The sequence below is a fragment of the Somniosus microcephalus genome, chromosome 33, assembly GCF_052327205.1.
Source record: "Somniosus microcephalus isolate GS21.2 chromosome 33, FLI_Smic_1.0, whole genome shotgun sequence".
Classification (NCBI taxonomy): domain Eukaryota; kingdom Metazoa; phylum Chordata; class Chondrichthyes; order Squaliformes; family Somniosidae; genus Somniosus; species Somniosus microcephalus.
Genome location: NC_141019.1, coordinates 10281116 through 10296805, shown reverse-complemented (window position 1 = coordinate 10296805; position 15690 = coordinate 10281116). Strand labels below are relative to the sequence as shown.

Sequence of the window (15690 nt, the reverse complement as noted above, 5' to 3'; positions counted from 1 at the left end):
ACAGAGTAAAGCTCCCTCTACACTGTCCCATCAAACACTCCCAGGGCAGGTACAGCACAGGTTAGATACAGAGTAAAGCTCCCTCTACACTGTCCCATCAAACACTCCCAGGGCAGGTGCAGCACAGGTTAGATATAGAGTAAAGCTCCCTCTACACTGTCCCATCAAACACTCCAAGGGCAGGTACAGCACGGGTTAGATACAGAGTAAAGCTCCCTCTGCACTGTTCCATCAAACACTCCCAGGGCAGGGACAGCACGGGTTAGATACAGAGTAAAGCTCCCGCTACACTCTCCCATCAAACACTCTCAGGGCAGGTACAGCACGGGTTAGATACAGAGTAAAGCGCCCTCTACACTGTCCCATCAAACACTCCCAGGGCAGGTACAGCACGGGTTAGATACAGAGTAAAGCTCCCTCAACACTGTCCCATCAAACACTCCCAGGGCAGGTACAGCATGGGTTAGTTACAGAGTAAAGCTCCCTCTACACTGTCCCATCAAACACTCCCAGGGCAGGTACAGCACGGGTTAGATGCAGAGTAAAGCTCCCTCTACACTGTCCCATCAAACACTCCCAGGGCAGGTACAGCACGGGTTAGTTACAGAGTAAAGCTCCCTCTACACTGTCCCATTAAACACTCCCAGGGCAGGTCCAGCATGGGTTAGATACAGAGTAAAGCTCCCTCTGCACTGTCCCATCAAACACTCCCAGGGCAGGTACAGCACGGGTTAGTTACAGAGTAAAGCTCCCTCTACACTGTCCCATTAAACACGCCCAGGGCAGGTCCAGCATGGGTTAGATACAGAGTAAAGCTCCCTCTGCACTGTCCCATCAAACACTCCCAGGGCAGGTACAGCACAGGTTAGATACACAATAAAGCTCCCTCTACACTGTCCCATCAAACACTCCCAGGGCAGGTAGAGCATGGGTTAGATACAGAGTAAAGCACCCTCTACACTGTCCCATCAAACACTCCCAGGGCAGGTACAGCACGGGTTAGATCCAGAGTAAAGCTCCCTCTACACTGTCCCATCAAACACTCCCAGGGCAGGATCAGCACGGGTTAGATACAGAGTAAAGCACCCTCTACACTGTCCCATCAAACACTCCCATGGCAGGTACAGCACGGGTTAGATACAGAGTAAAGCTCCCGCTACACTCTCCCATCAAACACTCTCAGGGCAGGTACAGCACGGGTTAGATACAGAGTAAAGCGCCCTCTACACTGTCCCATCAAACACTCCCAGGGCAGGTACAGCACGGGTTAGATACAGAGTAATGCTCCCTCTACATTGTCCCATCAAACACTCCCAGGGCAGGTACAGCATGGGTTAGATACAGAGTAAAGCTCCCTCTACACTGTCCCATCAAACACTCCCAGGGCAGGTACAGCACGGGTTAGATACAGAGCAAAGCTCCCTCTACACTATCCCATCAAACACTCCCAGGGCAGGTGTAGCACAGGTTAGATACACAATAAAGCTCCCTCCACACTGTCCCATCAAACACTCCCAAGGCAGGTACAGCACGGGTTAGATACAGAGTAAAGCTCACTCCACACTGTCCCATCAAACACTCACAGGGCAGGTACAGCACGTGTTAGATGCAGAGTAAAGCTCCCTCTACACTGTCCCATCAAACACTCACAGGGCAGGTGCAGCACGGGTTAGATACAGAGTAAAGCTCCCTCTACACTGTCCCATCAAACACTCCCAGGGCAGGTACAGCATGGGTTAGATACAGAGTAAAGCTCCCTCTACACTGCCCCATCAAACACTCCCAGGGCAGGTACAGCATGGGTTAGATACAGAGTGAAGCTCCCTCTACACTGTCCCATCAAACACTCCCAGGGCAGGTACAGCACGGGTTAGATACAGAGCAAAGCTCCCTCTACACTATCCCATCAAACACTCCCAGGGCAGGTGTAGCACGGGTTAGATACACAATGAAGCTCCCTCTACACTGTCCCATCAAACACTCCCAGGGCAGGTACAGCACAGGTTAGATACAGAGTAAAGTTCCCTCTGCACTGTCCCATCAAACACTCCCAAGGCAGGTACAGCACAGGTTAGATACAGAGTAAAGCTCCCTCTACACTGTCCCATCAAACACTCCCAGGGCAGGTACAGCATGGGTTAGATACAGAGTGAAGCTCCCTCTACACTGTCCCATCAAACACTCCCAGGGCAGGTACAGCACGGGTTAGATACAGAGCAAAGCTCCCTCTACACTATCCCATCAAACACTCCCAGGGCAGGTGTAGCACGGGTTAGATACACAATGAAGCTCCCTCTACACTGTCCCATCAAACACTCCCAGGGCAGGTACAGCACAGGTTAGATACAGAGTAAAGTTCCCTCTGCACTGTCCCATCAAACACTCCCAAGGCAGGTACAGCACAGGTTAGATACAGAGTAAAGCTCCCTCTACACTGTCCCATCAAACACTCCCAGGGCAGGTACAGCACAGGTTAGATACAGAGTAAAGCTCCCTCTACACTGTCCCATCAAACACTCCCAAGGCAGGTACAGTACGGGTTAGATACAGAGTAAAGCTCCCTCTGCACTGTCCCATCAAACACTCCCAGGGCAAGTACAGCACGTGTTAGATGCAGAGTAAAGCTCCCTCTACACTGTCCCATCAATGTTCCCTTAACCCAACCGCAGACTACTGCCCATACAGCATTAGTGTGACATTTTTCCATTTCCTACACCATGTACCCTGTGACCTCTGAGTGAACTGCCCCATGTAACGGGTCGTTTTATATGAATTAGCTGCTGGCACAGAGCATCGCACCCAGAAGCACAGCCCAGAATACCAGGTGTGGTGTATGGTACGATGGTATGTCGCAGGCCTAATTATAGGAGCATAGTAACAGGAGGAGGCCATTCTGCCCCTCAAGCCTGTTACACCATTTAATTAGATCCTGGCTGACCAGTATCTTAATTCCATCTACCCACCTTACCTCCACATCCTTTGATATCCTTAGCTAACAAAAATCTATTGATCTCAGTCTTGGAAATTATAATTGAGTCCCATCATCCACAGCCTTTTGAGGGAGAGAGTTCCAGACTTGCAATGTCCCAATCTCTTGGACATTTCAGTCTCGCTGCTCCAACCCAATGGATTTTCCAAATTGCAAATCAAACATGTCTTATTGTGACAGGCTGTTCTCCACCGTGTCAAGGTGTTCGTCATGTCTCAGTGGGTAGTTCTCTCTCCCCTGTGAGTCAAAAGGTTGTGGGTTCATAGAGTCATAGAGTTATACAGCACAGAAAGAGGCCCTTCGGCCCATCGCGTCCGTGCCGGCCATCAAGCCCTGTCTAATCTAATCCCATTTTCCAGCACTTGGTCGTAGCCTTGTATGCAATGGCATTTCAAGTGCTCATCCAAATGCTTCTTGAATGTTGTGAGGGTTCCTGCCTCTACCACCCTTTCAGGCAGTGAGTTCCAGATTCCAACCACCCTCTGGGTGAAAAAGTTTTTCCTCAAATTCCCTCTAAACCTCCTGCCCCTTACCTTGAAACTATGCCCCCTGGTTATTGACCCCTCTACTAAGGGGAAAAGTTCCTTTCTATCTACCCTATCTATGCCCCTCATAATTTTGTACACCTCAATCAGGTCCCCCCTCAGCCCTCTCTGCTCCAAGGAAAACAACCCCAGCCTGTCCAGCCTCTCTTCATAGCTGAAGCGCTCCAGTCCAGGTAACATCCTGGTGAATCTCCTCTGCACCCTCTCCAAAGCAATCACATCCTTTTATCATAGAATCATAGAAATGAATGCACAGAAGGAGGCCATTCGGCCCATCGTGTCTGTGCCAGCCGAAAAAGAGCTCTCCAGTCTAATCCCACTTTCTAGCTCTTGTTTGTAGCCCTGCAGGTTACGGCACTCCAAGTACGTTTTAAATGTGATGAGGGTTTCTGCTTCATCACACTCAAGTCACACTCCAGAGACTTGGGGCTGGATTTTCATAAAGCTGTCGGGAAGGAGGTGGGACTACAACTTTCGGGTTTTAGTCCCGCCTCCATCAACGTACAGCCAATCGACGCGATTTTCCCTTGATTGACCTTGTTGAGCCCGCCCAGCGGGCTCAGCAGGCCAATTAAGGGCCACCCAGCAACAGGTGACATCACAGACTGAAATTTCATCTGTCAAGAGTTTTTGACAGATGAAATATCAGTGTTTCACAGCTGTTTGAAGCTGTCAAACACTGACAGTCTGACTTCTAACCTGAGTCCTTCTACGCAGACTCAGTTAGAACTGTCACCGGCAATGAAAGCTGCAGGCTGTCACTTTTGACAGATCGCAGCCATTCAGCTTTCAGTGCCGGCTGAGTGATGGACTCCCGAAACCTAGAGGAAGAAAGGCTGTTAAGGTAAGTACAGGTAATTTAAACTTCTTTACACACTTTAGACACACCAAACACACTTACCTTTGCACTCATGCACCCATCACTCACCTGAACACCGACATCTCGACCCCTCCAAGTCCTTCAACCCGACGGCCCACCTGCTCTAACCTGGCGTGGTTTGGCGCCGTCGGGAATCCCACACGACACCCCTCAAAATAGGGATTAGGCTAAAAGCTGCCTGTTAACTACCTGTTAACAGGCAGTTAATTGGCACTAATCCCTTCCCGCCTCGGGGAGGCGGGTCCCAGTGCGGGGCGGGTACCCGCCTCCCTTGAAACTTACGTGGAGGCGGGTTTTGGGCGGGATGGTGTCGGGACCCCCGAATTCAGGATTTTTGCCCGAGCACGCCTGAAAGCCCGCCTCATGGCACACTGAAAATCTGACACTTGAGCCCATAATCCAGGCCGACAAGCCAGTGCAGTACTTAGGGAGTGCTGCACTGTCAGAGGTGCCGTCTTTCAGATGAGACATTAAACCGAGGCCCCGTCTGCTCTCTCAGGTGGATGTAAAAGATCCCAGGGCACTATTTTGAGGAAGAGCAGGGGAGTTCTCCCCGGTGTCCTGGCCAATATTTATCCCTCAATCAACATCACTTTAACAGATTATCCGGTCATTATCACATTGCTGTTTGTGGGAGCTTGCTGTGCGCAAATTGGCTGCTGCGTTTCCTACATTACAGCAGTGACTCCATTTGAAAAAGTACTTCATTGGCTGTGAAGCGCTTTGGGATATTGTGAAAGACGCTCCAGAAATGCAAGTCATTCTTTCACTTGGGCGGTGGTATAGCTCCTAGGAGGGGAGATGAGTTGGGGTTCTTGCTTCTGATCACTATCCTGCTGGAAAGTGTGTGTGGACATAGAAACATAGGAGATAGGAGCAGGAGTAGGCCATTCGGCCCTTCGAGCCTGCTCCGCCATTCAATGAGATCATGGCTGATCATCCAAATTCAGTACCCTGTCCCTGCCTTCTCCCCATATCCCTTGATCCCTTTAGCCTTAAGAAATATATCTAACTCTTTCTTGAATATATTTAATGAACCGGCCTCCACCGCCCTCTGTGGCAGAGAATTCCACAGTTTCACCACTCTCTGGGTGAAGAAATTCCGCCTCATTTCAGTCCTAAATGGCCTACCCCTTATCCTTAGACTGTGACCCCTGGTTCTGGACTCCCTGACCATCGGGAACATCCTTCCAGCATCTAGTCTGTCCAGGCCGGACAGAATTTTATAGGTTTCGATGAGATCCCCTCTCAATCTTCTAAACTCCAGTGAGTATAAGCCCAATCGACACAATCTCTCCTCATACGTCATTCCTGCCATCCCAGGTATCAGCCTGGTGAATCTTCGCTGCACTCCTTCCATGGCAAGAACATCCTTCCTCAGATACGGCGACCAAAACTGCACACAATACTCAAGGTGCGGTCTCACCAAGGCCCTGTACAACTGCAGCAAGACTTCCTTGTTCCCGTACTCGAATCCTCTTTCTACGAAGGCCAACATACCATTTACCTTCTTAACCGCCTGCTGCACCTGCATGCTTACCTTCAGCGACTGGTGCACAAGAACACCCAGGTCTCTTTGCACTTCCCCTTCTCCCAATCTATTGCCATTCAAATAATAATCTGCCTTCCTGTTTTTGCCACCAAAGTGGATAACCTCACATTTATCCACATTATAGTGCATTTGCCATGTTTCTGCCCAATCACCTAACCTGTCCAAATCGTACTGGAGTTTCATGACCTCCTCCTCACAGCATACCCTCCCACCCAGCTTTGTGTCGTCTGCAAATTTAGAGATATTACATCCAATTCCCTCGTCCAGATCATTAATATATATTGTGAACAGCTGGGGTCCTAGGACCGATCCTTGCAGTACCCCACTAGTCACTGCCTGCCACTCGGAAAACGACCCGTTTATTCCAACTCTTTGCTTTCTGTCCGCCAACCAGTTCTCTATCCAAGTCAATACCTTGCCCCCAATCCCATGTGCCTTAATTTTGCACGCTAATCTCTTATGCGGGACCTTATCGAAAGCCTTCTGAAAGTCCAAATACACCACATCCACTGGTTCTCCCTTATCTATTTTACCAGTTACATCCTCAAAAAATTCCAGTAGATTAGTCAAGCATGATTTACCTTTTGTAAATCCATGTTGACTTTGTCCGATCCTGTCACTGTTTTCCAAGTGCTCTGCTATTACATCTTTTATAATGGACTCCAGCATTTTCCCCACTGCCGATGTCAGGCTTACCGGTCTGTAATTCCCCGTTTTCTCTCTACCTCCAATCCATGGGTACTGTTCCAGAGTCTATCGAGTTCTGGAAGATGACCAGCAATGCATCTACTATTTCTAGGGTCACTTCCTTAATACCCTAGGATGTAGATTATCAGGCCCTGGGGATTTATCGGCCTTCAGTCCCATCAATTTTCCTAACACCATTTCCCTACAAATACTGATTTCTTTCAGTTCCACCCTTTCATCAGACCCTACATTGGGTAAGGCGAGGTTCAGGATCGAATGTGATAACCACTACAGGAGAAGACCTTGCTGACTGTTGTTATTCAGGGTCATGCACTGAAACGGGATAAGAAAGGCTGCTGAAACCCATGGAACTACACTCCAACAGGATATAGTACCTTCAAGAGAGAAAGGGAGAGATCTGGTGGGGAGGGAGGAGTGGTGCTGCCAGTATATAGGTAGGTAGTCACTGCAAATGTGTTGGATTGAAAGTGATCTGTAACAGCCTACTCACTTTGTCCCTGCTTTAGGTGGTTTTGTAGGCATTTCCTCAGGTACATTACTCCCCGGTGGTGAAGGCAGGCACACTGTGTCCTTCCTGTAGCTTCCTGAGAAATATAAAGTTTAAGCATTGAATATTTCCAATAATAATACACGGGGTTGGTGTCACGATTCTAGTCCGAGACCCACTGAGAATCACTGAGCAACGGAGACAAGCACGACCCTGGCCTTACCCACACACGCACCTTCCAACAGGGGTCGTTGCTCATGATCATGAGCAGGAACCTTGGCTAATTTCACCACCCTCTCGGACTCTGGGATTGCCAAGGTTAATTGGAACACTCCCACTACTGCCCCGGCTGAGTTTGGCTAATGCAGCATAGCAGGTGTTAGCCGGTCAGAAGGTTGTGGGTTCAAGTCCCACTCCAGGGACTTGAGCACACAATCTAGGCTGACACTCCCAGTGCAGTGCTGAGGGAGTGCTGCACTATCAGAGGTGCCGTCTTTCAGATGAGACGTTAAACCAAGGCCCCGTCTGCTCTCTCAGGTGGATGTAAAAGATCCCATGGCACTATTTCGAAGAAGAGCTGGGGAGTTCTCCCTGGTATCCGGGGACAATATGTATCCCTCAATCAACATCACTAAAACAGATTATCTGGTCATCATCACATTGCTGTTTATGGGAGCTTGCTGTGCGCAAATTGGCTGCAGTGTTTCCCACATTACAACAGTGACTCCACTTCAAAAAGTACTTCATTGGCTGTAAAGCGCTTTGAGACGTCTGGTGGTCGTGAAAGGCGCTATAGAAAGGCAAGTCTTTCTTCCTTTTTCATGGGCATAGGCAGGCAGATGCAATGGTGAACAGTTTTACTCAGCGGGGGTTGTGCTAAAAATGGCCACTTGCCCTGCCTCATGTTCTGACTTATCTATGTTATTTTTTACATTTAAACTGGAGCTAGGCCAGGGCACTGCGCTTTTTAAGATGGAAGCCTGTGTTCCTGCTAAGCTTCCTGTTGCTCTTTTAGCCTGTTGTGGCGGAGCCACCAGGGGGACTCTGATCTAATGTACATAATTATCTTTAACAAATTATTAGCTACAGAATGAATCTGTATCTTGGTTCATATCATTGCATGTACATAGCGCGGTCCCTTTAAGAATGAGACCAAACGCAATGACGTCATCACGTTGATCACGTGATCCTCCAGCGGTGGGAAAACGTGATGACGTCAGGCTGGGGAGCCGCCCTAGCCAGTCCTCGTGGAGCCAGCAAAGAGTACAGACCTGTAATGTAGTTCTCCTGTGTTTTCGTTTTAAACTCTGTTGATTAGTATTAAACATCGTTTGTTTGATAGACTGACTCGACCTTAGTCCTTTAGTTAGGAATCTAGCCATTCCTACACTGTAAGCAAAGCAGATATGCAACGCTATCTGCTGGCATTACCGAATTAATGATCAAATGAAACCGATCCTGTTAACTTCTTTCTGGATGGGCTCACTGTTGTCATTGTGTGCACATGGGGATGGTGGGGCGGGGCGGGGCGGGGGGGGGGGGGCGTGCCGGGGGCAGGGTGTGTGCCGGGGGCGAAGGATGGGCCGAAAGTGAGGCCGAGAGTGAAGGATGGGTTGAGAGTGAGGCCGAGAGTGAAGGACGGGCCGAGAGTGAAGGACGGGCCGAGAGTGAAGGACGGGCCGAGAGTGGGTATGACACCTCACCTTTCCTCGTTGGCATCTCCCCTGGTTTGCAAGTGCTGTGCTTTAAACATTTCTCGCAGCCGTCGGTGGTGATGTCTTCACAGTGGAAGCCTTCTACGCAGTCACAGACTGTGTCCCGTGTCATCGTGCAATGATTGATCAGATACGTGCCTGAATCGGACCAGAGAACAACAGATTCTTGTTAACAATTTCGGGTCGGTTTTAACCTGTCGAAATTGGCGGTAACGGCCTCAGATTGGGTTTGGTGGATTTACCGCCCAGTTAACACCGGCAACCAGACAGCTGCCTCTGTCACAGGGTCCGACTGCTGTGGGTGGAAGAGCCGAGGCCCCTGCCCATCTCAGGTGGTATTTTAATTGCTCACCTTCTTCACAAGCGCTGCATGGAATACACTTCTCATTGCCGTTGAAAGAATCTTGGTAGGTGTCAATCTCACATGGGTGGCATGTTGTCCCAGAATCATTTTCGCAATGTTTCTGAACTCGGTGACCTAGAAGAGAAAACAAGAGTGAGAGAGCTAACTAACAAACCCGAGCAAAGAATAGTCATACAAAGAAAACCGTGAATGCTGGGAATCCGACGGAAAGAGAGCTGAGGGCAGGAGGTAGAAAGAGTAAGTGGCCCTAACTGTAAGAATCTTTGTTTAAAAAGGTTTGCTTGGAGGGGTCCAGGTGTTTTTAGTTTGTTTTAACTGACTGGTCTACTGGAGCTCTTGTGAAAGTGGAAAGTGGCAGGAACTGGGAGCCAATCACATGGGAAGAATGACCCAATCAAGTGTGGTAGAACAAATTTAAGAATAATGACCAACCAGTGACTCTCTTTCTGGGGCGGGTTGGCAGGGTCTCTTTGGGGTCAAGGTGACCAGGTGCTGAAGATTTGGAATCAAGTCCACCTCCTGTGGTAGACTCCGGGACCCAATACCTGATCCAGGCTGGTCTGCAGTGTGCCAGGACACTGTTAATGACTGACCAGCCAGCCAGGCTCATTAACAAAACCCGGAGAAGTAAAGCGGCCGTTAGTGAACACGATTCTTCTCACTCGGCTCCTGCAGTCCAAAGCCCCAATGACGAGGTTGGTCCTTGCTGGACGAGCAATGGGAAGCTTATCAATGATCGGGAGCGGGGGGGTTCCCGAAGCCTCCGCTCTGCCAACCTGCACCTAAAGGGGATGATTTAGAACTGATAGATCAGTTCTAAGTGGTAAAGAACTGCTGTTACTCCCACTTGAGTCCCAGGTGCAAATTGCACCCAATGTTTCACTGTTTGATCTCAATGGGCTGAAAGTCAGCCGGGTTCTACAACAGGCGTGCTGAGGTGACAAAGTTTGGAATTACCCCCGTTAACTCCAGAGATGGACAATTCCCCATCTCCATTCTCTCCGAGCAGTCAGTAATTGACAAATAGATGCTGCACACGTGATCAATAAAACGATGCCATTCAAGCAGAAGGCTGAGCACCACGGTTGCCACGCGGCCACGCAGTGGTCTGGAGGTCCCGCGCAAGCCGCTTGCCGGCTTCACAATGGAAAAACCGTGCATGCGCGGAAATTTGAATGGGCCGCGCAGCCCGTTAAAGGGACTATGCACCCAAAATAAATTAGAGGGAACATTGGTGAGGACGGCCCCGATTTTAACTCCAGGTGGATTCTGAAGAGGGATTGACAGGATAGATGCTGAGAACTTGTTTCCCCCGACTGGGGAATCTAGAACCAGGGGTCACAGTCTCAGGATAAGGGGTCGGCCATTTAAGACTGAAATGAGGAGGAATTTCTTCACTGAGAGGGTTGTGAATCTTTAGAATTCTCTGCCCCAGGGGGCTGTGAATGCTGAGTCTTTGAGTATATTCAAGGCTGAGATAGGTAGATTTTTGGACTCAAGAGAATCAAGGGCTTTTAAAAAAAATTAGTTTATGGGATGTGGGCAACTTCGGCAAGGCCAGCATTTATTGCTCATCCCTAGTTGCCCTTGAGAAGGTGGTGGTGAGCCGCCTTCTTGAACCGAAGCAGTCCGTGTGGTGAAGGCACTCCCACAGTGCTGTTAGGGAGGGCGTTCCAGGATTTTGACCCAGTGACGATGAAGGGACGGCGATATATTTCCAAGTCAGGATGGTGTGTGACTTGGAGGGGAATTCGGAGGTGGTGGTGTTCCCATGCGCCTGCTGCCCTTGTCCTTCTAGGTGGAAGAGGTCGCGAGTTTGGGAGGTGCTGCCGAAGAAGCCTTGGCGAGTTGCTGCAGTGCATCTTGTCGATGGTACACACTGCAGCCACGGTACGCCGGTGGTGGAGAGAGTGAATGTTTAAGGTGGTGGATGGGGTGCCAATGAAGCGGGCTGCTTTGTCCTGGATGGTGTCAAGCTTCTTGAGTGTTGTTGGAGCTGCACTCATCCAGGCAAGTGGAGAGTATTCCATCACACTCCTCACTTGTGCCTTATAGATGGTGGAAAGGCTTTGGGGAGTCAGGAGGTGAGACACTCGCCACAGAATACCCAACTTCTGACCTGCTCTTGTTGCCACAGTATTTATGTGGCTGGTCTAGTTAAGTTTCTGGTCAATGGTGACCCCCAGGATGTTGATGGTGGGGGATTCGGTGATGGTAGTTGTAATGTATATACCTTTATAAGGGGGGGGACTATGTTTTACAGCTCATGTATACTGCAGTACCGGCAGTGACCACACCTGTATATAACACTGAGTAGTAATCTGTACAGATCAGTTGCAGTTTGAGCCACGTTGAGTAAACACCTGTTGTACCGTTCTCCGCAGTCCGTTTCTTATTATACACGGACGTAACAGTAGTGCCGTTGAATGTCAAGGGGAGGTGGTTAGACTCTCTCTTGTTGGAGATAGTCATTACCCGGCACTTCTGTGGCGCGAATGTTACCTGCCACTTATCAGCCCAAGCCTGAATGTCGTCCAGGTCTTGTTGTATGCGGGCATGGACTGCTTCATTATCTGAGGAGTTGTGAATGGCGCTGAACACTGTGCAGTCATCAGCAAATATCCCCATTTCTGACCTTATGTTGGAAGGAAGGTCATTGATGAAGCAAGTGAAGATGGTTGGGCCTAGGACACTGCCCTGAGGAACTCCTGCAGTGATGTCCTGGGGCTGTGATGATTGACTTTCAATCACCACAACCATCTTCCTCTGTGCTAGGTATTGTTAGATCCGTGATTCTGAGAGTATGATGTTTTTCAATAACCACACGGATGCTGTAACTTAACAATCAACAGGTATTTACTGGAGTAGGGTAGTCTCAAGACTGGGGTACAGAGGCATGCTCAAGGCTTATATACAGGTGTGGTCACTGCCGCTACTACAGTATACAGGAGCTGTAAAAGTAGTTCTCTCTTAAAGGTACATACACTACAATTCCTCCCCTTTTAGATTAGCAGTACCCATAATATTCAAATAACAATTAACACTTTAACATGTACATTAAACAACAATAGTCCATTTATAGATTCAGTCTTTGGGGCGGCTTCCTGATCCTTTCGGGATAGCGCCTTTCCTGAGGTTCTTGTTCTTGGTGCGGAGGCGATTCTGGCCCCTTTTCGTTGGTTAGTTCATTGGTTTCCACTGCTACTGGTTCGGAGGTAGATGCTACCGGTATGTCGGGTTCATCCCCAGGTACTCGAGACATGGGGTTGACTCGTTCCTGTGACACTAAGATCTGATCAACGTGGCGTCTCACAATGTTCTCCCCGACATCCACTGTGTACATTAATGGCCCCTGCTTTGTGCATATCGTTCCGGGTTGCCATTTCTCTGGTCGGTCGTCACGGGCCAAGACTGGTTGTCCTACATTGAAGCTCCTTGTCGGCTTCTCATTGATGTGCTGGAATTGTTTATCCTCAACATTTCTTCGCACATTTGGTCTGAGCAAATCCAGACGAGATCTCAACCTTCGGTTAAAGAACATCATGGCCGGGGTCTGGTTGGTGACTGCATGTGTCGCATTTCTGTAGGCTAATAGGAAATTGTCCACCTTATGCTGTAGTGGAATTTCATCGTCGCACATGGCCTTTATCGCCTTTTTAAAGGTTTGTACGAACCTCTCAGCCAATCCATTTGTGGCTGGATGATATGGGGCGGATGTGTAATGCCTTACCCCATTCCTTCTCATAAATTTTCGAAACTCTTCGGGCACAAACTGTGGTCCATTATCAGAGCAAATCTGCTCTGGCAAGCCGTTCCTGGCAAATATGGTCCATAGGACTGCAATCATTTTCTCTGTAGTGGTTGAGGACATTTTTTATCACCTCAGGCCATTTCGAGTGAGCATCCACTGCTATTAAGAACATTGAGTCCATGAATGGACCAGCAAAATCAATATGCACCCATTGCCATGGAGAGGAGGGCCACTCCCATGGGTGTAGAGGGGCATGTGGTGGTGCATTTTGGACCTTCTGGCATCCTGAGCAGCTCTTGGTTAGGTCCTCGATTTGTTGATCGATCCCCGGCCACCACACATAAGCCCTAGCAAGGCTTTTCATTTTCACCCCTCCCAGATGACCTTCATGAAGCTCATTTAGCACTCTCTCCCTTAACTTGGGTGGAATCACCACTCTGGATCCACACATCACTGTCCCCTGGCATACTGACAGCTGTTCTCTTCTGGATGAGAATGCTGGCAACAGTGAGTCGCCATGTGTTGGCCATCCCCTCACCATCAAATCATATACCCGAGACAGTGTCGGATCATTGCGGGTCTCCTTCTCTATATCCGCGTTCCTTACTGGCAATCGTTCAATTATTGACGAATAAAATATCTCGATAGGGTGCACTGCTGGTGCTTCCTCCACAGTAGGCAGTGGTAGGCGTGATAGCCCATCAGCGTTTCCATGCTGTTTCGTGCCTTCATATTCTATTTCATATTGATTCACCCCTAGAAACAGGGACCATCTTTGTAACCGTTGTGCAGTCATCACCGGAATGCCCTTCTTAGGATTAAAGATGGAGACAAGTGGTTGGTGGTCAGTCAGCAAGGTGAACTTCTGCCCATGCAGATAGTGGTTGAATTTTTTTACTCCCCATACTAGGCTGAGGGCCTCCCTGTCAATCTGGGTGTAGTTGCGCTCGGCTGAGGTTAGTGACCGAGACGCAAAGGCTACTGGCCTCTCCAACCCGTCTGGGAATTTGTGCGACAGCACCGCTCCAATACCATAGGGTGATGCATCACATGCCAAACGAATTGGTAGTGCTGGGTTGAAATGGGCCAACACCTCTTTTGATGTGATCAATTCTTTACACTTCTGGAAAGCTCGTCTACGTTCGTCATTCCACTTCCATGGTACCCCTGTTTGCAGTAGGGTGTTCAGTGGGTGTAATACCGTGGATAAATTTGGTAAGAACTTATGGTAGTAGTTTACCAGCCCGAGGAACGACCTCAGTTGTGACACATTTTCCGGTGCTGGAGCCTTGACTACTGCCTCAATCTTTTCAGGGGACTTATGTAACCCCTCTTCATCGATGACGTGGCCACAATACGAGATCTGCTTCTGGAAAAACTCGCACTTGTGGCGATTAGCTCGTAGCCCATATTCCTTTAATCTGGTGAGCACCTTCTCCAAGTTGGCGAGGTGATCACTGTCATTTTCGCCTGTGACCAGGATGTCGTCCAAATAACACTGGGTCCCTGGATCCCTTGCAGGACTTGATCCATCGCCCTTTGCCAAGTAGCCGGAGCCGATGCTACCCCGAACACCAGCCGGTTGTATTGATAGAGACCTTTATGAGTGTTGATCGTGAGGTATTGTTTCGAGGCTTCTTCTACCTCCATTTGCAAGTACGCCTGGGCTAGATCAATTTTGGTGAAGCGTTTACCTCCAGATAGCGAGGCGAAAATATCCTCAATTCGTGGAAGCGGATATTGTACCGTGTGAAGGACTGGGTTCACTGTCACCTTAAAATCCCCACAGATGCGGACCTTCTTTGGTTCCCCAGGCATATTACTCAACGACCTCTTCATTACAGGAACGATGGGTGTAGCCCACTCGCTCCAGTCTACTTTGGACAGTACTCCTGAATGTTCCAACCCTTCCAGCTCTGCTTCGACGGCTAGTCTGATTGCATAAGGCACTGGTCTGGCCTTAAGAAACTTTGGGCTTGCATTTTCCTCTATTTTAATCGTTGCTGTTATTCCTTTTAGTGTTCAGAGTCCCTCCTGGAACACTTCCTTTGCGTCAGTTAGCATTTTTGACAGTCGTCCAGGTGTGACGTCGTCATCCTTTTTGGCCTCAACCTTCAGTGCCTGTATGGAATGCCAATCTAATTGTATCTTCCGGATCCATTCACGTCCTAGCAGTGGTGGTCCTCCATCTGGCAATACATATAAGTCCATTTTAGGTATTTCCTGGCCTTTGTATATCACTTTCACCCTTATTTTTCCTTTGGGGTAGACTTTTTGCCCCGTGTACGTCTTCAAGACAATCTCTGTAGCTTTCAAGGGTATATGTGAAAATAGCCGCTTGTAGTCCCTTTGGTTTATGACTGTTAGGGCTGATCCTGTGTCCAATTCCATTTTCACTTGGACTCCGTCTATCTCGAGCGTAACCCAGATAGACTGGTGATCCTCCATTTTGGTTACCTTATGTAGTTTCAGACAACCCAGCTCCTTGCTTCCGGAGTCTGTGTCACTTTTCTGTTCATCTGAACTACTGTCTATCACCTTGTGTACCTTTTTGTACTTCTCCTGTGGAGATTTCGTGCTGTTGGTTTTCGTCCCAGACCTGCAGACTCTTGCTATGTGTCCTGCTTTTCCACACTGTCTGCACACTTGGTCCTTGAACCAACAATCCTTCTGGTCGTGTGTTGTTCTGCCGCAGCGAT

General features: G+C 49.0%; 1 protein-coding gene across 3 annotated transcripts in view; it reads right to left on the bottom strand.

Annotated features, from left to right (window-relative positions):
• LOC147096959 (uncharacterized) overlaps window positions 1-15690 on the bottom strand; it is a 56058-nt gene that overhangs the window by 22952 nt on the left and 17416 nt on the right. For all 3 annotated transcript variants that reach the window (XM_085972650.1, XM_085972651.1, XM_085972652.1), the window contains exons 3-5: window positions 9229-9354; window positions 8865-9014; window positions 7165-7258 (exon numbers count right to left, since the gene is read on the bottom strand). In XM_085972650.1, the coding sequence (XP_085828776.1) occupies window positions 7165-7258; window positions 8865-9014; window positions 9229-9354 (370 nt within the window). The remainder of the gene's footprint in view (window positions 1-7164; window positions 7259-8864; window positions 9015-9228; window positions 9355-15690) is intronic.